At 37.5% G+C, this 27,983-nt stretch overlaps 1 protein-coding gene across 2 annotated transcripts in view; it reads right to left on the bottom strand.

Moving 5' to 3' along the window:
* The window catches only part of mapk4 (mitogen-activated protein kinase 4), a 225,097-nt gene that overhangs the window by 144,911 nt on the left and 52,203 nt on the right, over positions 1 to 27,983 (bottom strand). For both annotated transcript variants that reach the window (XM_039750397.1, XM_039750398.1), the window contains exon 2: positions 11,184 to 12,259. In XM_039750397.1, the coding sequence (XP_039606331.1) occupies positions 11,184 to 11,729 (546 nt within the window). In that variant the 5' untranslated portion in view covers positions 11,730 to 12,259. The remainder of the gene's footprint in view (positions 1 to 11,183; positions 12,260 to 27,983) is intronic.

Below are 27,983 nucleotides of genomic sequence, written 5' to 3'. Positions count from 1 at the left end.
CTTCCTACACTGCAGTGACCGGACAAGTGGCAGTTCAGGTCCTCAGGTACCAATGGAGGTACTGAATTGGAGGGATGCCCAAGGGTCCTGACAAGAGCCAGAGAAAGAGTCAGAAAGAACAACATGAGGGATTTTACATTTTCAATTTGGGGTTTTTAATTGTTTATTAGGTTACTTAGTGATGACTGCGCTTTAACCTCCATTAAAAAAATCTGTTTTTATTGAAGATTTATTGGAGGACTGCACTGCACTTTATTTATTTAAATAAAAGTACTTTTGCATTTTGCAACACCTCTGCCTGTCTTGTGTTCTCATTTCCCAGCTCATCCTGACTGTTGATGGTCATGGGTTTAAGACATATGGCACCTGCAGCCAACCTGAACCATCACATAACCAAAGCTTATTCAGTACAGTGTCAATCATTATTGCTTTCTTTAAAAAGGTGTTTTAATGATTCACTAATTGATCTACTGATCATAGCTTGTACATTAAACAAATACGTAAAACTTAAGTATGAAATAAAATCTCCAACAGAGAAAATGAAACTGCAATATGTCTAAATAGGGATAGCAGAGAATAAATGAAAGGGAATTACATACACCAGCAAATGCTGCGAAGCAGAAATAGCCCACCAAGACCAAAGTACTCTGTGAACAAATAAAGCATGAGATGCCCGGCTGCGAGATATATTAGCATGAAACAGGATTATGGAATTAGCAGTCTAGAAAAAGATTAGTCCCACATTAGAATTTCTATAAGCTTTTTAGAAGAGATTAATCTGAAGTGATGTAAGTCACTAACATTCAATGCCAGCCTCAAACAAACCAAAGCGTCACAAGACTGAGATGAAGCTGTTACCGATTCACAGTTCTACTGGTCAGCAAGTTGGTGGTTAATGTCAAGACATAAATGACTGATAATTCAGCCTTCCTTGTACAGCACAGCTTAGAGAAGAGGAGACCTTTCAGTTTATCAAGTTTGGTTGGGTAAATAATAGCTTTGATGACTCAACATCACATTTAGATACTTTTTAACAGGAAAGTAAAATGTACATTACAAGGTGATGAGTAACACTTGTTAACATTCCTCTAAATAGCAGGTGATTTTCAGTTACTTTAATTTACTCTTGATGCAGACAATAATCAATTATTCAGCAAGTGAATTATGTCACATCACAACACAAAGACCAAAAGGCCGATATTAACATACTAGTCTATTGTGTGAAGCTCCCACACATACAGTAAGTATAAACAGAACATGGAAAATATCTGGAAAAAGTAATTTATTATTGCACATCTCAAAATCCTCCTCTGCTCTCATTCATGAATAAAAGAATAAGTTATTTAACCTGGAGACAAGAAACCATTCTTTTCTGGAAGAAACACAGAGGCTCAGATTAAAAAGTGCCAGCTCTTATCCTGATCACATTCTTTAAATATTTAAAGACTCACTGTTGGATATTAACAAATGTATAGGATGAATGCAATGTTCAAACTTTTATTTAAAATACGGTTAGAATGAAAGCTTTAAGTCTCAAGGACCTCACATGACAGTTGGAACATACTTTTTTGTCATGGTTCATGCTGTAATATGAATAAGCTCTTCATCCAAACTAAACAGGCACTTCTCCAAAACCCTCCAGGCAGATATTCATTTTTTAGATGTCAAACGATGTAATTGGTTGAAATAGAAAATAAGGCATGTCAATTTCCGATTCCCAAATTATCTGTGTGGAATATGAGTAATATAATGGTGCTAAATAAGACTTTAGTCTTAGCATAAGTATACGCTGTCAAATTTTTTTATAGATTCTGCAGTACATCAGAACAGCTTGTGCTTTTTAGGCTATAAAAAAAATCAGAGATGTCTGAGTTTTGAAATGTGGCAACTAAGTGTCCACAGAAGTCAGGGTAGCAGCATAGGCTCACCGCAAACAGACTAGGACTGAAACTTAACGATCATTTTGATAATTGATTAGTTAACCAGGGTGGCGCAGTGGGTAGCACTGCTGCCTCACAGTTAGGAGACCTGGGTTCACTTCCCGGGTCCTCCCTACATGTTCTCCCGTGTCTGCGTGGGTTTCCTCCGGGTACACTGGTTTCCACCCACAGTCCAAAGACATGCCTTGGTGTGTGTGTGTGTGGGCCCTGCGGTGGGCTGGTGCCCTGCCTGGGGTTTGTTTCCTGCCTACTGCTCTGTGATGGCTGGGATTGGCTCCAGTAAACCCCCATGACTCTGTAGTTAGGATATACCAGGTTGGATAATGGATGGAAATCAGGGAATGTAATAAAATGACCATTTTTTTTTATTTATTGTGCAATGCTTTCCTTCATAACAATAGTACAGATGTGCTCTAAACATTTCCCAAAAGAGTGCACAGCAACAGGCCTCGACACTTGAAAGGTCATTGCTGACATAAAAGGGATGGAAGGCTGAAACCATTGTTAAGTGTCAACAAAAGGTGCCTGGAGTGAATTGTTTGAATATATTTACTATATGACAGCAAAGACTACAAGATAAACTGGGTCACTGTAGCTATCATTGAAAGAAATGCTCTGCAAAAGGAAGTTTTGAAAAGGACCGATCTAGGCCAAAGTGGGCACTACCCGAGGCTTTAGTGGCAAACCAGGCCTGGTAAGTCTAATGTGGCACAAAGTGGCAGTTACCAGAGCTAAACAAAAATAACAATGATCCATTTCAAAATAAATAATGCATATAAACAAACCAGATTAAAAAAATAAACTCAAAGAAAAGCATGAGTCAGGGATGGAATCATGACAACTATGGCCAAAAATCTACAATCTACAAAAACACTACAACTGAAACCCATTGACTACAGACAGGTGATTTCCATTGAACTCATTCTTTGACTTCTAAAACTAATTGGCTACACCAGTGATGATTTACGTATGTCATATTAATACTTACTGTATGTGATGAATTATTTTATGTTTTTATTTGTAATTCATTTAGATCTCTTTCCAGAGATCTGATTTCATTTTGAAATTAAAGGGTATTTTTTCTCAATAAGTGTCAAAAAGCTTAAATCCACTGTGATTCAAGACTTCCAAGGAGGCAAATACTTTTTACAGGTACTGTATAACACACGCTGCCTTAGAAAGACAAGTGTCATTATTAAGAACCTCATCCATCTTTAATGTCACTTTTATCTCTACTCCATTCTGGAAAACAGAAGATAATCTTTTAACATTTGCACCGCTAGATTTAGGGAACTGTTTGTATCCTCAGGTCATCAGATTACAGTGATCCCTCACTATATCGCACTTCGACTTTCGCGGCTTCACTCCATCGCGGATTTTAAATGTAAGCATATCTAAATACTGTATATATCACGGATTTTTCATTGATTCTTGGATTTCTGTGGACAATGGGTCTTTTAATTTATGGTACATGCTTCCTCAGTTTGTTTGCCCAGTTGATTTCATACAAGGGACGCTATTGGCGGATGGCTTAGAAGCTACCCAATCAGAGCATGTATTACGTATTAAATTAAACTCCTCAATGATATAAGATGTGCTTAGCGCGCGGTGCTTGATTGTTTGCTTTTCTCTGTCTCTCTCACTCTCTGCCTGACAGAGGGGCTGTTTGCACAGAGGCTGTTTGCCTAAAGGATACGGACGCTCCTCTAAAAAATGCTGCCTTATCGCGGTGCTTCGGCATACTTAAAAGCCCAAAAGCACATATTGATTTTTTGATTGTTTGCTTTTCTCTCTCTCTATCTCTCTGACATTCTCTGCTCCTGACACGCATTCTTTGAAGAGGAAGATATGTTTGCATTCTTTTAATTGTGAGACGCAACTGTCATCTCTGTCTTGTCATGGAGCACAGTTTAAACGTTTGACTAAAGGGTGTTATTTCATGTCTAGAGGGCTCTAATAATGTTAACAGTGTGGGAGAGTTTATAAGGGCTTAAAATATATAAAAATAACCATATAAACATATGGTTTCTACTTTGGGGATTTTCATCTATCGCGGGGGGTTCTGGAACGCAACCCTTGCGATCGAGGAGGGATTACTGTACTCCACATAGAAATGAAACTTCAAAAAAAGAAATGTCCTTAATATCTTTTCAGTTTCTCCTAGACAACAATATCATCAGAAAGAAATAAAATGGAGACATTTTCTTTTGTTTCATGCTTTTCAGATTATTTTCCCCTGAGAAAAAAATACTCCGATATTATCACAAGTGTCTGCTCTTGAGTTTCAGTAGAGATCTGAGCAAAGTCACACAGTAGATTCAGATTTTCCAAGCAAGTAGTGTCTTCACATCTTTTTGCAATTTGAAAATACTTGCATTGTGTGCTCAGTAATATATGATGAAATGTATGGGCAGTTGTCTCTGAATAACATTATTAGTTGCCCTAATTTATATTTCTGTGCTCCAATTAGATCATACTGAGTATGGAAGGAAAGGCAGGCAGTGTGGCATTGCAGTGAAGAGTTTTTGGACTACAATCCCTGAGGCTGTTGGTTCAAGTCCTGCTACTGACACCACTGTGTGACTATGAGCAAGTCACTTCTCCTGCTTGCATTCCAATTGGAAAGCTTTTTCTTGCAAGGAATTTTAAGAGAAACATCTCTAACATACAGTATTTGATTCTTAAATGAGAATCTCTCTTAAGCCATCAAAGATCATCTTTTGAGCAGTAAAAAATGCTTCTATTACTCATTTGCTATTATGCAACAAGACCATAGCATAAACTTTTTGGGTCTTTGTGACACTTATTAAACATCAGTAGATAGGCTGTTCATCTCTGTGCTGTATGGTATGTTGACATGGTGGTAAAAGGACTTGTTATTATACAGGTTTCAGAGGTTTTATACCAAAATTGTAATACCAAGACAAATGTGTCTCAATTAAGGCATCTCAGACCACTCCAAAGTGAAGTTGTGTTAGTAATAATAATAGTAACATTAATAATACATTTTATTTATATAGCATGTGTGCCACAGTAAAGAGTGAATAAACACTTCACTGATGCTTTGTAAGTGTTACGAAGACCCAGAGAGTTTATGCTAAGGTCTTATTAAATAACTAGAGACTACATACTGTAGAACGACAATTTCTACGTTTGTGAAATCCATACTTTCTCTGCAAAGAATTATTTTTTTTTTAAGTCCTTGAAATAATTTTGTTATCATGGCACTGATTTATGTTTAAAATAGCCCTTTTCGTCCGACGTAATGAAGAGCTTCCTGTTTAAACAGGGCTGCGACATGTGAACTCAGCTCTTCAGCACACCTCATTTGGTTTTTTCCAGGAAACAAATTTTCAAAACAAACCATATTTTACGACTCTAATCAGAGTTGGAGTAATAATTATATTGGCATGGTCATTTTAGATCTGAGATCAGCTAAAATTTAAACAATGACTGTTGTTAATACCTAGCCGTCATTACTCAGTTTGCTAATAGATGCCAAAACCGAACTGCCCAAAGATAGATTTCAACGTACCAAGCAAATAGCGATATGTTCTAAATTACTTACGGTTCCAGAGCTGTCTAAGGGTTTAAGTCAGTCAACGATGTTAGTCCTGGAAAGTACGCCCCATCAAACCAACGTTCCAAAAACCAGCCGAATTTACTGTTATCTGCTGGAACCAACACCGACTTACTATACTTGGCCGTCCAGCGGCGTCACTGAAGTATTCCAACATTCTTAGCCAATCATGCAATACTGCGTCCGCGTTTGCCATGTTAACTTGCCATGTTCTAACTACAGAGGAAGAGTCCCATTGCATGGTTCTAACTTGTATTGAGTCGAGGTATTGACGTGAACACCATACATATGGATAGTATCAAATTATATATAAGGATAGAAAATGAGTAATAGATGCATTTTTGAAAAAGCAAAGTGTGTCAAAAACTTTACTGCTCAAAGGTTGATCTTTGCTGGCTCATGAGACTTGAGAGATAGTCTCATTTAAGTTTCATTTTAGAATCAAATTTGCATCAGCAGTTGAAGTGATTTGCTCATGGTCATACATGGTTGGTAGCGTGATTTGAACCCAAAACCTAGTGGTTTGATGCCCAAAACCTTAACCACTATGCCACACTGTCTGTGTTTTGTATATATGTTGTTATATTAAAACTATGAGTTATTTTCATTGTCTTTTTTGGGATCTTTCTTCTGGTCTGTTGTTGGTATTAATACTACTGTCACTAGACTATAGAAAACATACAAGTAAAATTTCATTGTATTGTAACACAAAGCAATGAAGTTGAACTTGACTAATTTAATTAGTACTTGTTATCAAACAAGGGTACTTTTATCTGCTATTAGGATGTTGTATTACATGAAGGAAATATGTCTTAATAAAGTAGGTTAAAGCATAACATTTTACAGTGGTTTAACCTCTTTTTCACCTAACTCTACATCTGACCATTTATTAATGACCATCTTTCAGCCTTCAGTAGTGAAAAATGAAAAGTAAATTAAGAGGTAATAAATACAGGCATTAAAAAGAACAGGATAGCAAGCTTGTTCTGACCAAAATTGTCACAAAAACAGATAAAAGTAACATTCAGAATATGCCAGCAGTGAAAGAATGCAGGAATTCATAGCTATGCAAAATTGGACAACAGCTTAGCAAGGGCCCAACAGGACGGCTCTGTTGACTTGGGCTTACAGAAGAGCTTGCCATGGTAATTAATGCCAGTCACAATCAAGTTTGTGTTCCTTGCTTTTTACTGAGCAACAATTGAAAAAAACAACACTTTACAAAGTGCTGTAAACATTCATAAGGATTACAGCCTCACTGGTGCGCTGTCATCAACAGCTCAGATCTCATGGATAAATACACAAAAGACAGCACATATTTTTCACAACTTGACTGTATAGCTGCTTTTCAACTGTACTTTTTAGAAGGCTCTTTGGGTTCAATATTTTCATTTTTTCTGATAGTAATAACTGTTACAAGAATAACTACAAAATTAGGAATTAATTACAGGGTACCCTAGGGGAAATCAACTATGTGCACTGAATTTTCAATACATGCATGCAAAGAGAAAAATCTTGTAATGAAATCCTAATTTTAGTAACCCAATAGGATAACAAAACGTTGCTATCTAGAGTATCTTTTTATTGGTTATTACTCATATTACAATGCATAAGATATGTATACTGTCACTGCTGCATTCCAATTATTCATGGTTCATTTTAAATTCTAAAATCCAATTCTAAATCAATCTCAGTCCCCTATTAATTTAAAAGAATGGTTTATATGAAGTAAAAATCCTTCTACGATCAGTAAGTTAAAATTCTCACATAGTAACATTTTTACTGACAATTTCACAGTAAATTGCATGCTGTAAACAACTGTGCTTCAAATGTAAACTTTCACCAAAATTCTTCTTTTACTACATGTGAGTTTGTGGTTTTGCTGAAATTTACTTAACAATCCTTCGTCCAATATTTACTGTATTAATTACACTTTGCAGGTGTCATAAAAATCTAGTCAGTTATCTCCAAGCTTCATTGTACCATTGAGTTTGAAAGAGTACACCTGTAGATATTCTCGGACAGCACCGAGACCGGACATGATCATTCAGTTAGATTTTCAGATAACAAATTGAGTCAGCCATTGTTAAAAAAACATTGTTGTTACATTTGTACCTAAATTGGTTTAATTCACAAACCCAATTACAAAAGAGTTGGGACAGTATGTAAAATGCTAATAAAAACAAAAAGGAGTGATTTGTAAATTTACTTTGACTTGTATTAAATAAAAAAAAGTTTTACCCAATCAACTGCACTGTTCTATGAAGATTCACTTTGATTCTGAAATTAACTGCGACAACACATAAACGTTGAGATGGGGTAGTTTAGGACTGATAACGATGTGACAAGTTGAAACAATAAGGTGATATGAAACAGGCGAGGTAATTGTGTTAGAGCACATATGGAGCCTCCAGAAAAGGCCTACTCCTTTTAAAGCGAGGACAGCCTCCAGGTGACTTCACCTGGAGGAACACCACTTGTTCTGAGATGGACTCTGCACGGCTGACTAAAGGGGATCTGCATTTAGCTCACTCTGCAAGCGCCAGCTTCTGAAATGGAGACTGTGGGTTTGTGACTCACTGCCAACAGTTCACCACAGTGCAAATCTTTGAGCAAAAGGAAGAGAACTCCTTTAGTCAGCCTTTAGTCTGAACACTAATCAGTGTGTCTCAGCTGACCTCTATCTTTGTCAGCCCCCACCGTCCTTCAGTGTCGCCAGTACACTGCACCCGTCCACAGTACAAATCCCACCCTTGTTGCCAATTTAGTTTTTAGCTTGAAGATTTGCTCTTTGGTAAACTTTCAGAAGTGAATCACAAACCCGCAGTCTACAGTTGAGAGGTGAGAGGTGAACAGCTTGCAGCTTAAACTAAATGAAGAACTACTTCAATCAGTGACATCAAGCCCTTTTCTGAATACTGTGAGCAATGTGACTCCTGGTGACATCAGTTTATCTCTCTGTGTCAGCACCCACCATTTTGCGCAGTGTCACTATTACAACATTTTAAATATTAAAAAAAAAGTCCAAGTTCTTCATATCAAAGAAGAAAACAACTATGCAAGCTGATATCATCATCAGGTACAAAAGTTAGTGCCTTTCATGGTATGGGGGTGTTTCAGTGCTCATGGCATGGGTGATCTATGAGAGCACCATTAATGCAGAAATATATGTACACATTTTGGAACAGTATCTGCTGTTATTCAAACACCACATTTTCCAAGGAAGTCCAGCAGAACAAAGTCAAAACACATTCTGTCCAGATTTCAAAGGTATTTAAAAAACAAAAGACGCTGATGGAGAGGTGCAAAGAGATTTAAGGTGGGCCGGGATTACGAGTTTTTTCGTTGGCTTCAGGGATTCTAGTGCTAAAAAAGGATGTTCTACCTTAATTAAAACTGGAAAAAGGAGCATCTGATTGGATTTAACGATGATGTTGTATTGTAAATGTCTGACTGACTTAAGACATTCTCATTGTTTGAGAACATCAGAACAGAAAGTTCACCCTTTCTACCGAATTAATTCTTCTAAAATAACATCAAGTCTCTAGTCAAGTGTATCTACTACACTACTTGGTAGTTTATTCCATGTGTCTATGGTTCTCTGTGTAAAGAAAAACCTCCTAATGTTTGTGCTAAATTTATCCTTAAGTTCCCAACTGTGATTAACTTATATTAAAGGAACAGTCTTGATCCACTGTTCTAATTCCAATTCAGTCATGTCTCCTCTTAATCTTATTTTGCTTAAACCAAGATTGTCCCCTGTAGCCTGGAATCAGCCTAGTCACTCTTCTCTGGTCTGTTTCTAGTGCTGCTACATCCTTTTTGTAGCTTGGAGACCAAAACTGTATACAGGACACCAGATGAGGTCTCACCAGTGTGTTATAAAGCTTGAGCACAACCTTACTGAACTTGTACTCTACACATCAGGGCACTATATAACCTGACATTCTGTTAGCCTTCTTAATGGCTTCTGAACAATGTCTGGCAGTTGATACTGACGAGTCCACTAGGACTCCTAAATCCTACTCTTAAGGTGTATTTTCAATTTTTAGATCTCCAATTGTGTATTTAAATCTAACATTTTTACTTCCTGCACTTTACATTTACTGGCATTAAAATTTCATCTGCCATAAATCTGCCCAAGCCTGTTTGCTGTCAAAATCCTTCTGTAATGATTCAATGGATTCTACATTATTTGCCAATCCACCTATCTTAGCATGATCTGCAGATTTAACCAGCTTGTTACTTATATTTGTATTCAAATCATTTACATATATTAAAAATAGCAGTGGCCCTAGCACTGAAATCTTTGAAACACCACTCTTAACGTCACCCAATCCTGATAGGGTTCCTCACACCATCCCATGTCCTTTCTTTGTCTGAGCCAATTTTGCACCCATCTACAAACAACACTTTGAACTCCCACTTCTTTCAGCTTGATGCTTATCCTCTCATGTGGCACCTTATCAAGTGCTTTCTGAAAGCAAAGATAAATAATATATGCTCAACTTTGACCATACCCTTTTGTTGCTAGAATTCTAACATGCTGAAAAAACATGACTGCTTCCTTCTGAACCCATGCTGACTGTTCAGTAAAACTCCTGCTGTTGCCATGTGTTGCACAAATCTTCCCTTAATAATTTCTCCCATTAATTTTGCTGTGATGCATGTTAATCTTACTGGCCTATAGTTGCATTAATCTGCCCAGTCACCCTTTTTATATAACAGAATAATATTTGCCATTTTCCAGTTCTTCAGAATTTCCCCAGTGTACAGTGACTTCCTAAAAATATGCTTCAAGGGGTTATATATGTACTCCCTAGCTGCCTTGAGAATTCGAGGATAAATACAATCTGGTCCAGGTGATTTGTTTGATTTCAGCCTATTTAATCTGAGCAGCACTTCTCCCTTTACAATTTACAAATCACTCTCTCCCTCCTTAGTAGTCCCTTTTACTACTGGGAGGTTATCTACTTCCTCACACGTGAAGACATCAGAAAAATGCGAGTTTAGAGAATCTGCTATTTCACTGTCTGTATTTTTTAATTCCCCTTCACTATTCTTTATGTACTCCATTTCCTCCTTGACTGTTCTTTTACTACTAAAATACTTAAATAATCTTTTTGGATCATATTTCGCCTTACCTGTTATATTCCTCTCTAACTGCCTTTTGGTATATCCTTCTTAATTGTTGCCCTAATGTTCTCATGCACCCAATGATTCACATTGCAGTTATTAGTCTTATAAGCTTTATGCAGCTGTTTTTGTTTCTTTGTAGCTTCTTTTTCAACTCTTTAATAACCCACTGTGGAGTTTTTTTTAGGTATCTCCTGCATTACATGTAAAATGTTTTTAAACCTGTTCCACTGCTCCTCGACTGTCCCCACACTTAAACGCTTATCCCAGTCTATCCTCCTTAGATCCTGATGCAGCTGCTCAAAATGTGCCCCACCAAACTTAAACTTAACTTTTAGTCTTTGCATCCACACTCCTCCAAAGTGCACCCAAACTCTTATATATTGTTATTGTTATACAATTATTAAAATAAAAATTATGACTTTACAAATGCTTTATTAAATGCAGACTTGGAACATGGTGCTTTAAATGTAATAAATGATCTATGAATTCTAGTCTAAGTCCACATGAAATAATTATTCACTTACTTTATGTGAGTAGTGTGGATCAACAATCCTTGCCAGGCCAAAATCTCCAATTTTCAGAAGTAGGTCTTCAGTGTTGATGAAGATATTGGCTGGCTTCAAGTCTCTATGCAGAACATTAGCAGAGTGGATGTATTTCAGGCCACGAAGAAGCTGATAAGTAAATAGCTTAGCATGCTCTTCTGACAGGGGCCCTTGTTCCAAAAGACGTGATAGATCTGTCTCCATATACTCCTGAACAATATAAACTGTGGTCAGATTACAGACATCACGAGACAAGGCACTGCCTTGTGGACCCAGTACCTCAAACACTTTAACAACATTATCATGCTGCAATCGTCGGATGATTTTTACTTCCCGAAGGGTGTGTTTGATGCTTAATGAATCCGTGATGACAATCTTCTTTATTGCAACCTTTTGACAACTCTTTATGTCCATTGCAGACAGTACTAGTCCATTGGCCCCATATCCCAAAGGTTTCAAGTCAATAAAGCGACTCCCCAGGTCAAATCCATGGAGGTTGGGCACATAATCTCGTTTTGCTGCCATTTTTAAAAGGCAACAGGCATTTTCATTTTATTGCCAATTCAGGACTGTTTGTCGTCTAATGTGTATTTCAAAACTAGTATTAGTTTCAATAAGTTAGCAAAACGTCGAGAAAATAAATACTAAAGATGAATCAATTATATGAAGTCGTATTTTCCATCAGCAAAAATTCTTAAGTTAACATACAGCCTTGTAAATATAACTTGCATTGCAAAATTTCCGTCCCGACTCTTCAGCCTCTAACTGTTAATTTCCATGAGTTACCCATTTTTTCAAAGTTAGGCCTCTTCATCATTTTCAAAGCACCATTTGCAACTTCAATTACGTCAAAAGTTGATGCAGTTTAAAAATGTTTTTATCTGCCGTTCTCTTTTCAGGACGTGAGGATAGTAGTGAATTTGCCTCTTCACTCAGAGGTCTCCACTCAATCTGCCACCAAATGATACTTTTACAGCTTACTGACATTGCTGTTAATCCCTCCTGTGTTGGGCCTCTGTAATAAAACATACTCCTCCTCCTCCTTTGTAATCTCCCTACAAAAGAAAGAGCAGAAAATCAATTAATTATGAGGAAATCATTTTAAAAAAAGAGCACAGTTAATATAATGGCAAGACCTTGTTCAGTCCAATAGCAATAGAACAAAAGGGCTTCAAACAAAAGTTCAATGGAAGCTTTAGCAGTTATATTTTGGACCCAAATTTCAAGCAGAGGCCAATGAAGTCTAATCATTTCAATATAAGCATATAGAGACTAAGGAGTAAGAATCTGAAAGAATTATTGGGATTCATTTATTTGGTAATTGTGTAACAATTCAGAGCCAGGTTTGCATGTTATTATAAACAATATTACTATTCATATTCCTCACACTGATATCAACTACATAAATATCAAGTTTTAACTTAAATTTGAACTTAGAATGAGTACTCACAAAAGCAGAATAGTACAACCCATGAGCTGTTAACTGAAGGTAAAGCAAATATTGATAATGTGCTTATTCTTTTTGTTTTGCAAACAGACCTAAAATTTTATTGTGTTTAATACTAGACAATAGAAATTAAAACGGTTTTCTTTAAATTGTACGAAAATATAAATATACTAGTGAAACAAGTGGGCCCACAGCCTTAAAATACATTGCAAATAAAAACCAAGTTAAAGATAAGGAGCTGTTGATACTGCTTACATTTTCTAAATTGTTACTTCTCTCTTTTATTACAATATACTTTTCTGCCATGTAATTTTTTTTGAATTTCAGAAAATATCAGGCTGTTCTAAGGATGACTTCTTGCTTGTCTAAGTTCTTTGGCGTCTTGTCTGTTTATCCTTTCTCATTCTTAGACACATGCAGACATGTACTTGAATCTCAGCAGATGTAGCTGCTCTTCTTTTTCTTTTTGCATTGTTACTTGGTTTCATCACTCAATTTGTCATAATAAACACATGGCCACAGGTTACTTTCCTGAGGATGCAGCTACATAAACATTTTTGAATTTCTGGAAGAGATCATATTGTAAGTTTTTGATTAAGACCAAGATCAAGGTTCTAGCCACCGTAGTTTGCAAGTAATCTCATGACAGAGAGACAGACATTACCATTTATATAAACAGATTTCATGTTTCGACTGAGGAAGTAGACTGGTCACAAAGGAAGTGTTGGGGCTCTAATAGGGTCCCCTCTTTTAATATATATGCCATGCCAAGCATCTCGTTTTTATAATGGACAGACCGCAGAGGGCAGAATCAGTTTCCCTCCGTGGGCAGTTTCTCACAGTTGTGGGAGAAAAGGGAGATCAGCATCCACGGCCCGGCATGTCCTGGAGTGGTAGAGCTTACCTCGGACGAGCCCAGGTAAGGCACACCTCAGACATGCATGCATGACAAATGTTTAAGTGGAAAATGGGTAAATCTTTGTTATATTTCACTATAATTCTTTTATAATACAAAATTTTAGATAGACTGTTTCTATTAAGGAATTATATTTGCTCCGTGAAGATATTCTGAGACAAACACAGGCCATTTATGTTAAAAAAAAAAGAAGAATGGCTCCTAATGAGAAATGCTTCTTACGTGGTAGTTGACAATTAAGGATTTTTAATATTATGTCTGAATGATGTGATTTAAGCAAACTGTCAGCTATAAAATGGGATGGAATGAGTGAGAGCAGGTTTATGTGTAAGTGAGTGATGGGTCTTAGTGATTTGGCATCCCCTTAAAACTTCAAAAACAAAACTAAAACATGTTACATTTTTAGCTTACTTGTCTTTAGGCTCACTGGTAGGCTTTACACTCATTACAATCAGTTAGTATGGTTTGAAGACATAATTGCAGACTCTATTCCCCTTTTGGTGAATGGCTATCATTCCCCTTTACCCACAAGCATTCATTTGATACGTATGTTGTCGCCTTGTTAACATGTTTCCTGTTCTCACACTCCCACTCATTTAGCGTATAATAAAGATAAAAAAATATTTTTAATCACGAGTAGTTACAAAATTACATTTTCCGTCTATAATCACAAATTTTGAATGTAAATGCCAAAAAAAATGAATAAAATCAGAAAACACACAAATAAAACAATTACAAGGTATGGGCTACACAGTAGTAAGGTACCTAATTTCCTTTTTGACCCTTATTTGTCAATACCCAGTTTGATTACACAAAGTTATGTCTGACCAGTCTAGTGGGTTGTTCCGGTTTACATCCATTGTATAAGACCTCACTCCTATATTGCTGGGAAATCTTTTTTCTTTCAAACATCCATCCCTCCATCCATTATCCAACCCGCTATATCCTAACCAGAGGGTCACGGGGGTCTGCTGGAGCCAATCCCAGCCAACACAGGGCGCAAGGCAGGAAACAAACCCCGGGCAGGCCGCCAGCCCTCCGCAGGGTGTTCTTTCAAACATTACTTGCAAAATAAACCCAAACAAATTCTACAAAAGTAAATGTGACATATATTTTCATTATATTAGGTGATTACATTAGAATGATAAATATTTTTAGATTGTCTGTATTTGTAAAATTATCTTTATACCTTTTACTAATGTTTAAGCTAGTCAAATTATCAGATAAAACCTTTGCTGAAAAACAGGAACTGACTGGTCAGCTAGCCTGGTGGAATACAGGTGGCCATGATGAAAGGACAATATTGCTGGGGATGGAATGGCGCTCAGTTGTTCTGAAACAGGACTGGAATGAAGTTGGCCTATCCTATTGTCAGGGAGGTACACCAATAAGGTTGGATGAACATAAAGACAGAATAACAAAGAAACTTTCTGTCTCTCTGCTATTTTCCATCCTGAGGAGAACATCTCTCTTAGAGGCTATATTCAGAAAGGCCAACCTGCCCGGCCCCAAGCAGATGAAGTACTGGATCAAAGACCAAGCCAGACCACAGACCAAGACGACAGCCACCTCGTAATAAGCATACTGACACAAGATGAACTGCTACTTACGTATTAACAGTATTATTATCATATTCACATTTCTTACTATGCTTATATTTTGGCATAATTGGAAAACTTAATCTTGGTATAACCAAATTTGTACTTTTTTTCTCCTGCCCTTTCCGGTACTCAATGTAATTGCCTGAGGTCTTTGATATAAAAAATAGTGCAACATATGAAGGCTATAGTATGGGATTTATGGCATTCTGTTAAGGTCTATATTATAAAGACAATAAAGGGGAATAGGGTCACCCTAGGACACTAAATGACAAAACAGTGACATGCCTAACCACACTGAGTTCACTTTTTTTTAGGGTCAGATTAGTATTCTGCTGCAAATCTGGGTAAGTTCCAGCTTTAGCCTCATCATGTTTTGTATCTGTATTTAAAGAGGCCATGGTGCTGGATACAGATCAGCAGTTCACATCAAAAAGATGATGATTTTAAAGGCAAAATATAAGCTTATTTTTAAAATGCATGCTAGAGTATAACTGCAGCTAAATTATGCAGCAGCAAAGTCTTGTTGAAAGAGTTATGTAAGAATGAATGGAATATCATTCATAAATAGACTTGCACAAGGCAATGCTTATCCATTCCCACGGCCAGAAAAACTGGATGCATGCCAGACTAAGGAAATACTAGGATAATCTGAAAAGGCTCATCCTCTGTAATTATTTTATTATAGTCTGCTCCTTGAATTCTGACGGTTATTAGACATAGTCATGCAGCTATTAGAAGCTCTTGCAGATATCTAAAATGTACACTTTGTCTGGCAGCATGAAACAGCGTCAGAGAATGGAGGACCTTAATTCAATTTTACACTAAGAGAAAGGACCTGGACTTTCAACCTCAAATTCACTGAACAATGTTAGCATTACATGGATAAAAATATCTCTCAAACAAAGTGTATGAATGGATGGAAAGGTGTAAAAGTGGCAGAGTAATTCAGGCCACATGACAAATTTGCTAAAGGAAAACATGCTTGCAAACAGAAGGACAAAACTGACCAAAAAGGAACAAAGAATAAATAGTACGGGTTAACACAAATGGAGGTTATTGTTCCCATGCCAAGGCTGTGCTGCACAACTGAAACATTCTGACAGAGGTTAACAAATCTACATATATTTTGACGTAAGAAGATGTAAAATTGCGTACAGTGTGTTTTCAATATAAAAAATTAAAGGAACACTTTTTAATCAAAGTATAGCATCAAGTCAATGAACCATCGGGCTATTGATCTGGTCTGTTAAGTACAGAGGGGGTTGTTAATCAGTTTCAGCTGCTTTGGAGTTAATGAAATTAACAGCAGGTGCACTAGAGGAGCAAGAATGAGATGACCCCCAAAACAGGAATGGTTTAACAGGTGGAGGCCACTGACATTTTTCCCTCCTCATCTGTTTTATCACAGGTTTTGCATTTGGCTACGGTCAGGGTCACGGACCCTACAGAGGATGCAAAGGTAGTCCAACTTCTCCAGGATTGGCACATTAATACGTGTCATTGCCAGAAGGTTTGCTGTGTCTCGCAGCACAGTCTCAAGGGCATGGAGAAGATTCCAGGAGACAGGCAGTTACTCTAGGAGAGCTGGACAGGGCCGTAGAAGGTCCTTAACCCATCAGCAGGACCGGTATCTGCTCCTTTGGGCAAGCAGAAAGAGGATGAGCACTGCCAGAGCCTACAAAATGACCTCCAGCAGGCCACTGGTGTGAATATTTCTGATCAAACAATCAGAAACAGACTTCGTCAGGGTAGTCTGAGGGCCCGACGTCCTCTAGTGGGCTCTGTGCTCACTGCCCGGCACCGTGGAACTCAAGTGGCATTTGCTATAGAATACCAGAATTGGCAGGTCCACCAATAGAACCCTGTGCTTTTCAGAGATGAGAGCAGGTTCACCCCGAGCACATGTGACAGACGTGAAAGGGTCTGGAGAAGTCATGGAGAACATTAATCTGCCTGTAACATTGCTCAGCATGACCAGTTTGGTGGTGGGTCAGTAATGGTCTGGGGAGGCATATTCATGGAGGGACACACAGACCTCTACAGGCTGGACAATGACACCTTGACTATCATTAGGTATTGGGATGAAATCCTTGGACCCATTGTCAGACCCTATGCTGGTGCAATGAGTCCTGGGTTTCTCCTGGTGCATGACAATGCCCAACCCCATTTGGTGAGAGTATGCAGGCAATTCCTGGAGGATGAAGGTATTGATACCACTGACTGGCCCCCACGCTCGCCTGACCAATTGAGATCTGGTGTATTTTGAAAGTGTTTCTTTATTTTTTTTGAGCAATTTATATATTACTAATACATAGTTGAGCAAAGGATACAAAACAAAGTGTGGTATTTATGTGAAAGGACATAAGTGTAACAGGACATACATGTGAGAGACCTCATTTGTCAAATGTTTGTAGGTGATGGCTCCATCAGTCTTTTATTACGTTCAAGCTAACTGAGTCAGAAATGGACAGACAGTGGAAATGAGCCTGTACAGATGAAATGTCCTGTTTCTGAACAAAATCAAAAACATCAATGACACACACAGAAAAATACAAAAGTAAAAATACATAAAGGTTCCTTTTAAGAATATTGGCTAAAGATAAATGGGTGGCTTGAAGTGAAAAACAGGAAAATAAGTTTTATGATTTGTTTTATGTTTGGTGGTATGAAATTTAACAGTGTGTTTTCCAAAATTTCTACACATTAATTAAACGTTCAAATATAGGTACATATAATGCAACACTTAAAAGAAAAAAAGGAGCAGAATTAATTCATTAATAATAATTATTTCACTATTTTTCCATGATGTTATTTTGTTTATTGTGGGCACTGCCATTTTGTGGAGGAGTTGTTGCCGCATTGCAAGGTAACTGAGTCAGAAGTACGTAGCTGGTCTTAACTTGTTAAGAGATCTTTATATAGACAACGTCTTTGCATCCTATGAACAATTACAGTCCAAATTTAACATTCCAGCTACAAATTTCTTTCACTATCTTCAAATCAGGAACTTTGTTAAACAGAACCTTCCAGATTTTCCTCATCTTGCACCCTCATCCACGCTGGAAAAAGTATTGCTCAATTTCAAGGAGTTAGACTCCATCTCTACAATATATAAAATCCTTTTACAATCCCTTCCTTTCAAAGATCCAAGAGGACACTGGGAAAATGATCTCTCAATTAATATATCAGAAAAGGAGTGGAAAGTAGCAATGCAGAGAATTCACTCAAGCTCCATATGCGCAAAGCATACAATTATACAACTCAAAATTATATATCGAGCACATCTATCTCGACTAAAACTCTCCAAAATGTTTCCAGGGCATGATCCAACCTGCGAACGTTGCAACCAAGCCCCAGCCTCACTGGGTCACATGTTCTGGGCCTGCACCAAATTAACATTATTCTGGACAAAATTTTAATTACCTCTCAGACAGTCTTGGACTCACAATCCCTCCTAGCCCATTAACAGCTGTGTTTGGGGTCCTTCCAGAGGGTCTTAAGGTGGAGAAAGACAAACAAATTGTGATTGCATTCACTACACTGTTGGCACGCAGACTTATTCTGATAAACTGGAAGAACCCAAACTCTCCTCTTTAAGTCAGTGGGAAACCGATGTGTTATACTATTTGAAATTGGAAAAATCAAATACTCAGTTAGAGGATCTGTGCAGACTTTTTTCAAAACATGGCAGGATCTAATCAGTAATATTTTGAAATGAGTTTATAAAGCACAGAGAATTTGTTGATTTAGGTATTTTTTACAAGCCTTAAATTTTACACCATTTGGCTTGCTCTATCTCTCAAGGGTGGGGATCGATCTGTGCTTAGCATAATTCTTTTTTTGTAAAACTTGATTACTATGTATTGATTATAATAAAATTAATAAATAAAAAAAAAAAAAAAAGAAGTACGTAGCTGGTGCCATCACAAAATAATGGATATAGAGGTTACAATAAACACTTCCTTTTCATCCAAGTTTAAGGAGTGACAAACAGATTTATGTATTATTCTTTAGACTGCTTTAGACTGCCTGGAAAACAAATCCAGGCAAATGTATTTTGGACTTCAGTTTAGAGTTGTAATTTTTGGCCTGACAACTTTATTTCTGATTTCCTGGTAACAAATCCATCCAGATTTCTGGTTCACATCTATTCTTCTGGTCCCTTCCTAAATTATTTCCCGCCTTTTTCATGATTGGCAGAACAAAAAAGTCCAAAAAAAGGCAGTACTCATGAAAATAAAATAATGCTACATATGTTATGTGCACTAAAACCCTCAAATGGAGCAAAAGACCTAAAAATTAAGAAGGAGCACAATCATAACAACGTTTATGATTCTGATAAGTACAAAGCTGTTCTTATTATCATCAGAATATTTAACATTGTGGCACTCAGGTATTGTGCTTACATTGGACTGGAAGACAAAATGTGATTTAAGAGCCAAGCCTAATTCATATATCAAAAACATCTGTCCTATGATTCATCAAATCAAAATAAACTGAATTCACTATGAAGCACACACCATAGGAACAGCCATTTGTTTTCAATCCAATAACGGATAGCCTGACCTTTAATATGCAGTTACATCAATGATTTAAACATGTAGCTGCCTAAGCTAGAGAAATGGCACCCATAAAGAAAACAAAAAGAGTCAAGAAAAACGTCAAAAAATACTAAAGTCTAAAAAATTAAAAAACATTTTGAAAACAGACATGAATTTCAAAAATCCAGTCATAAAGGTCAAAGGAACAAAAACATGTTGAAATAACATTTATACAATTATAAAAGATTCTGACTATAACATCCATGAAGAATGTTTTGATGCATGTTGCTCAGGGTACAAAAGAAGCCTTTAGAGTTATTAAAACTGACCATCCTGGAACATCACAACAGGATTTCATGAAATCTCCTGAAGGTAACAAGTTTAAAGAAATGTAATTGTAACATAAAAATACTACTTTTTGATTTTATTAATAATAAATAATGTGGACTCCCTAATAGATGAACAGCCCGCTGTTACCATCTTTTGGACCCAAAGAAAGCTCTTGCAGCCAAAGAGACCCATGAAAATTTCAACTTTCAAGGTCATGGAAAAACTGAAAACCTGCTTACCTGGCCAGTATAATGGAGTGACAGGGGGAGACAATCTATTTGGACTAGTGGATCGACGATACAGGAGAGGGCAGCATCTCCAGGTTAAGATTCCCACAGAGACAACCACAGGGCATGCTGGAGCAGCCGTTAGGTTTTGCGGGGGCCGCCAATAGGAGCTGCTGAGATTAGCAGTCCCTATTTTATTTGGCTTACATTTGACCCAAAAGTGCTTCCAACAGGCTATGCATCAGGTTCAAGATAAAAAGTCACTCAACCTCATCCTGGACAGCTGACGTCAGGTATGAAGGATGAACAAAGCTCACCTGAGAGGAGTGGAAGGACAGAGAGGTAGAGAAGATGAGAAAAACTGCACTTAGATCTCCAGCTGGTTAACTGGCAGGAGACAAAGAGTACAGATAAAAGGAGAATGCTCCACTTGGAGTGAGATCATCAGTGGAGTCCCTCATGGATTTGTCCTTGCACCATTACTTTTTGGATTTATATTAATGACATTGATTCTGGTATGGTTATTAAACTTGTGAAATTCACAGATAATATTAAAAGTGGAGGGATGGCAGACACTGAGGCAAGAAACAGAATTCAAAAAGACTAGGGCAAGCTTCAAAACTGGGCACAAACACCTGCAAAATGCACTTTAAAGCAGAAAATTGCAAAGTCCTACACATGGGCAAAAAGAACATCAGTTATAAATACAGCATGAGAGATAATGGCATATACTGTAGGAAGACATCTGAAAAGGATTTAGGGGTTCATGTTGATGCAACATTTTCATTGACTAAGCAATGCACAGAAGCAATTAAAAAGGCAAATATAATGTTAGGTTATATCACAAAATCTGTGGAATTTAAGTCAAGGGGTGTTATGCCCCAAACTATATAATGCACTAGTGAGACTGCATCTGGAGTTCTGGTCACCACACTACAAGCAGAACTTGAAGCTGTGCAGAGGAGAGCAACCAGGTGCATCTCAGGTCTGAAAGACATGTCCTACTCAAAAATTATACCTGTTTAGTCTCGAGTGGTGGAGCTTGTGTGGGGACCTAATCCAGATATTTAAAATTCTCAAAGGCATTGATAAAGTAGATCCAGCAAAATTCTTTCAGCTTAAGAGTGAATCACATACTCAAGGACATCAGTGGAAACTAAGGGGAAGTGTATTTAAAACTAAAGCCAGGAAGCACTACTGAGATGTGATGTTTAAGCAGAAACTTTGACAACCTTTAAGAAAATCTAGATGAGATATTGCAACAGCTTGGCTATTAGCAAAACAAACAGGCTTGATGGACAGAACAGTCTCCTCTTGTTTGTCAAATTTAGTTCTTATTGGAAATGCCATTTTTTAAGATCATTTATCAAAATAAACCTTATATTGTATCTGGACTTGTTTTGTGGTGGTTGTGTCAGAGGTTTGGGGTGTTGCAACGCCACCTACTGGTCACAATAGTTAAGAGAGAAAAAAGTGCACAAAAGAAACACCCAGACCAGGATTTTACATATATCTGGATACAAACAGCTCATATACAAAACGATTCCTGAAAAACCTATGCAATGTAGAACTTGTCTCATGGCAAAACATCACAATTTCACAAACTTTATTCCAAAATGTAAACAGGAAGCAAAAATGCCACTTTTTCTTAACTGATCACCCACTCTATATTATTAGAGGTTTGTTCTCAACAATTATTGCAATGTACGACTTGACAGAATTCTTAAAAAAAAAAATTGTTACGTTTCCATGAACTGCATGTTCCAAATATAATTATCACCCTATCTCAGTTTACTGGGGAATAAGGCAGCCAGGCTCTTCTGATTGTTCTTCTCTTTCTGCTGTTCAAACAGAATTATTCTCCCTGCAGTGTTTGATGTCAAACAAGCCCACACTCGGTCAGCTGAAGGACCCCTGGAGGCTTTTTAGCTGAAAATACACAACAAATAGACAAACAGGCATAGTGGAAGTAGATAAACATATTTAAACCTAGGAGAATGACATTTTAAATGATTGTTCACACTTTTGTATTATGCCACCTGCATGATGGAGTATCGTAGAAAGAAAGAAAGAAAGAAAGAAAGAAAGAAAGAAAGAAAGAAATCAGCTAATGTTTTACACTAAAATGTATGCAGAATTTAAAAATAAGGAATGCCATAATATTCATGCTGGTAAAAGACCAAACTGTGCATAATCATGCAGGTAAATAAGCAGCAACAATGACATAAAGTACACCTAATTGGGCTCAGTGACACAAAATGCTACTGCCTTCCAGCTCCAAAAGAATGGAGTATTCAGTGGATTCAGAAAATGTTCAGACCAATTCAATTTTTCACATGTATGCTATGTAGCAGCCTTACACCAAAACCATTTAAATTCATTTTTCCCCACTCAAGCAACACTCAATACCCCAGAATGACAAAGTAAAAACAGGATTTTAGAAAAGTTTGCTACTGAAATATCATATTTATACAAGCATTCAGGCCCTTTGCTCTGGCACTTGAAATCCAATTCAAGTGCATCCCTTTCTATTTCACCTCTTTCTACACCTTGGACACTCTGGCTGAGCACAATCATGAAACCAACACTCCACTGAGCTTTAGGACTGAGTGGCCAGACAGAAGCCTCTCCTCAGTAAATATATAAAAGCCCACTTAAGAGTTTGAAAAAAAATCATCCAAAGGACTCTCAAACAGTGAGAAACAAGATTTTTTGTTCTGATGGTTGGACCTTACTTTATTCTTTGTTACTTAGTATTGGCTAATCTTATTTTTACATTTTTCTTTCTTCATCATGTAAAGCACCTTGAGCTGCATCATTTGTAGGAAAACGTGCTATATAAATATCTGTTCTTGTTGTTGTTGATGATGAAACCAAGATTAGTGTCATGACTGGAGGAAATCAGGAACCATTCATCACCTGCATAATACCATTCTGTCAGTGAAGTATGGTGGTGGCAACATCATGCTGTGAGGTTGTTTTTCAGTAGCAGGTTGTGGAGGACTAGACAGGGTTGAAAAAAAAATGGAGCAAAGTACAGAGATATCCTAATGAAAATTATCTCCAGAGTGCTGGAGACCTAATACTAGGCGGAAGGTTTATGTTCCAGCAACACAATGACCTGAAGTATAAAGAAAAGACAACACATTACTGGCTTAAGGACAACTCTGTGAATGTCCCAGAGTGGCCCAGCCAGAGGCTAGACCTGAACCCAATCAAACATCTCTGGATAGACCTGAAAAATAACTATCCACTGATGGTCTCCAGTAAACTTGACAGACCTTGAGAATCTGTAAAGAAGAATGGCAGAAAAATCCCCAAATCCAGGAGTGCAAAGTTTGTCACGTCATAGCCAAGCATCTGAATATTTGTGTCAATGTGATATTTAATTTTTTTTTTTATTTTTGATACATTTTCAAACATTTCTAAAAATCCTACTGTCACTTTGTCATCCTGGGGTATTTAGTGCTTCTTGATGAGGGAAGAAATGAATTTAAATGATTTATCATGTCTGGAAAATAGCAAAATGTAGAATAATATAAATCCTTTCTGAAAATTCCAGTGTCTTTGTGAAGCCTGCACAGTCTCCTGTGTCTGCTTAGCTTCTCCTCTATTGTTACAGTTTTATTCTGACATCTCAAAGATTTGCTTGTTAGTTTAATAGGGACGTGTGTGTGTGCGAGAATGGCTGTGTAAGTTTGAACTGTGACTGAGCAGCACACCTCTGTGCAGGACGAGTTGTACCCTTGCACACAATGTCTCTGAACTAGGCTTCTAAGAAAGAATATTTTTGGCAAAATTAATTAAATAACTAAATATGTATTGTGAAATGCCTTATAAAATGAAGTTTTTCAGTTTCACCCTTACATGATCACACTACAGCTGGCAGTTTTTCTTCAGCACTGTGCAATAACTGTGGACGTATAACACCTACTGTAATCTCATTTGTATGGTCCATACTGAACTAGAACTAGACTAAATTCTGCTACTTAACTAAATTCAACTAAAAGTAATTTGATGTTATAATAATGTGGCTGGTTTCATATATGTTTACTTGAAAGGCAGCTTAAGGGGTCTGGGGATGGTAGTTACCCTCCAAACCAGGGGTTGGTGCTGTGCTTTAATGCCTTTTGCAGAACGGAAGACTGCCGGCCATTTCACCATTGTCATCACTTCCATTGTCCGCCCTCCTGGACCTGCTACTTCCTGCCTGGTACCCTAATGACCGGATGTTCTGCAATATTTTTTTCAGTTCTCCCTTAGACTCACATCTGAAAAAAATTTTCAATCATCTTTCTAAAAAGATCAATTAATTAATTTACTTTACATTACACAGAGGCACAGCTATGCCCCTGAACTTTTTCTGTGTCAGTTCTGTTCTCTTATACAGGACAATACAAATAATTGCAAAATTTCTTTTGTATAATAATATATGCAACCAACATATATTGCTAAAAAGTCTTATCAAACATTTTGAGAAGTTTCACTTTCCACGTGTTATGAAGCGCGTATCATACGTTAAATGCGTTCAGAAGTGAAACTGGATGCTGGTAAGCCAAACTACGCTGCCTGACCTTCTAGGATACGTTTAGACGACAAGCCTGTAAAGTACGAGCATGGCAAGTGCAGCATTTACACATGCAACTTATAGCTTCCAGAGGTGCTGCCAAGAGATGACTTTTGCCCTTTGACATTTGCATTTTGAGGGTTAAGGAAATGTTCTGTGTATTAAAAAAATATTGCACTGACAAAAGCCTAAAACAGTTTTTTAATGTACAGCAGGTGTTGACGTAAACAATATTTGCATCTTCAAAATCCAAAATCGATAGGAGCCATGTGATTTGATGAACAATATCCACTGTCAGTGACTATCTGAGTGGATTTAATGTTCATTTGACTTATTATGCTAAAAAGGGGTGTGTATAAAGTATTAAAAGAGGGTTGAACAACCATACAGAATGTGTCACTCTGGGAATATCTAGATACATCCCAATGTGAATACAAAACAATAATACAAGTAGACTGCATGCTCATTAGTTGTTTAAAGTCAAATCCTGCTGCCGGTGTAACACCTACTAACACGCATGCATGGCTTCAGAGCAAGCAGCACTGCTGTTTATAAAATGTCACTTTGCTGTTTTATAACCATGCTAATTTGACTGTTTCAGCTGCCACCTTCACAGCATTGGCTTTGCTGCCTGTTGACTACAAACCTCAGAGCAGAAAATCCTTCTAGCCGAGCACAATGCTAAAATGTACACTCTCATATTTATATCTCCCACAGCACGCACCCTGAAAGACTGTTTTACATTATGAGGACCAGCTTCACGTTTGCACCAGTTAAACAAATGCCTTGAAACCATACAAGTTGACAAAAAAGGGCCACATACTGAAATAATAGCATGTTATTTTTCTTTGCATTTGCTACTCATCTGTTGCTTCAGGCAGAAGCGGAAGAAGTTGGAAAATGTAATTTCTGAGCTTTCTGTTTCCACTGGGAGAAAATAAAGCAGATGGAGGTGGGGCAAAAAGGCATATCAAAAAAGGACATTGCTGTAGGCCAAACGGCTAAAACAGAGTATCTCTGTCACAAAGAGAATTTAGTCTAAACTTGCAATTAGGAGTTGAGTAATCAATTGCAAAAAGGCAAAGTGGCAGAGAAATTTTATACAAATATTTGACTATAATTGTTAAAGGCAGCTATATCAGTTACTCAATCTATGGTTGTTGAAAAAAAACTACTGTAATAGACAACATAGGTTGGCTGGCATCACGCGAACAGGAGGAAATTTTAATGGATGGCTGTGGTGAGACTGCTTCCCAGGGACATGTGTTACTCCACTATGGAAGTTGTAATTTTGGTTGGTGGGTTTGTTGGGGTCCTTGGGTACCACTAGGGGGAGCTGCTGGAGGCAGGCTCTCCTGTCACTGAGAGGTTCAGCCTGACCTGTAAGTGATTCCTGGATGCAATGAGATAACACTGGAAATACTCCTGGGTCCTGTATAAAGGAAGCTGCTCCATTTAACCCGGAGAGTGAGAGTCGGGAGAGGAGTTAGACAAAGCTCATCAGGGAGGAGTGGAGATGGGAAGAATCTTATTTTTGGGAGCGTATGTTAAGGTATTTGTGGCAATAAATATAGTTATAAATTTGGAACTGTAGTTATAAACTTGGAACTGTGTCTGTGTTGTTGTGTCTGGAGTTTGGGATGCTGCAACACCAACTAGTGGTTCACACTTTACAGATGTAAACAACACAATAGGAATGCATTTCCAGTCGTTAGAGAGACTGTTGCAGAAATTAATTCAAAAAAGCAGTAATGTTAAAGTATTTCTTCTGACGGAGAGTAATTGATAAGTGGAATAATTTACCAGACAGTATAGTCGGTAGTAGTACTCACGGAAGTATAATTTTTGAAAGCGTTCGGTGCATACAGATTGACAAGCTATGTTGGGCTGAATAGCCTTTTCTCATTATTAGACATATATAAATGAAAGACCTGTGTGTGTATGGAGCAGTCTGCTCTACTCACGCTGAACCACAGCCACTAGACAGCGCATGCATGCACCTCACTTCTCACTACGAAAGACGCGTAATAACAATGTTGTGCTAATGACACAGATAGAGACATAATATCGTAATGAAGCAAATGCCATGGCTCAACAACATGCAAGTGAAACACCTCAGCAACAGAGGGCAAGGTTTGAAGGTTTCACTAAAACGTTGTCTATCTGGAGGCATTTTCTTGAGACAAAGAATAATAGCACTCATATGCCAGAGATACAGCAAGATGCAAGATATGGTATCGTCAATGATCTTCTAATGAAAGCCAGTGGAACAGCAAGCACAGGTGTGTCCACGTCCTCTGCACTGGGTAATTCATAAGAGTCAGCTGACGCCCTCTCCAAGTTCAAGAATACAGTAAAACTGCATGGAAGTCTTTGGGTTGTTTTTTGTCCCAAAGACCACACGCAGCTAGTCAAATTATACTTTTATGACTGTTTATTAGAAGATTTTTAGTGAGAAAAGAGTAATAACGATATTAATTCCTGACTGGAAACATCTGACAGTACAGCACATTTAAAAACATGTCTTTGTACTTAGCCATACACCAGAAAATTTTGTCTTACATTGTTTTAGTTCTCTGCACTAAAGACAGAGCAGCATTCTGATAACCAAATGTAGTTTTAATTTGTACTGTAACTATTTAAGTAAACATATTTATATGTGAGGACTGACTGATAAATAAGGAAATGTGAATGAGATGATACAATAATGTATAGCAAAAGGAATGAAGTTAATAAAGACAAATTCAGCAAATTGCACATATTCTGCACTGTGTGTGAGTCTTTATGTCCAGCTTCCCATGTTGGTTCAGCTTTGGAAAAAGCTTGTGAAGTATTTTTTGGGAAACAAACAAAATCTTCATATCCTGCTTACCACACCTCCTCCTCCTTCTCCTGTTCCTGAGTCCTTAAAATGCATTCCACCTTAATGTTCCCAAGAAGAAACAGGACTTTCTCAGATAAGAAAAAAATGTGCCATTAAATTTTATTTCAAGTCGTTCTTTATACAACTTTCAGTTCATTAAAAATGTTGCTGCAAGAATAATTACAAGAACCAAAAAAGTACAAACACATAACTCCAGTTCTCAAGTCCTTACACTGGCTCCCAGTTAAGTTTAGGGCAGATTTCAAAATCCTTGTTTAAACATATAA

The sequence above is a fragment of the Polypterus senegalus genome, chromosome 4 (genome assembly GCF_016835505.1).
Source record: "Polypterus senegalus isolate Bchr_013 chromosome 4, ASM1683550v1, whole genome shotgun sequence".
NCBI classification, from domain to species: Eukaryota; Metazoa; Chordata; class Cladistia; order Polypteriformes; family Polypteridae; genus Polypterus; species Polypterus senegalus.
Note: the sequence above shows the minus strand (reverse complement) of the source record. Positions and strands in the feature narration are given on the sequence as shown.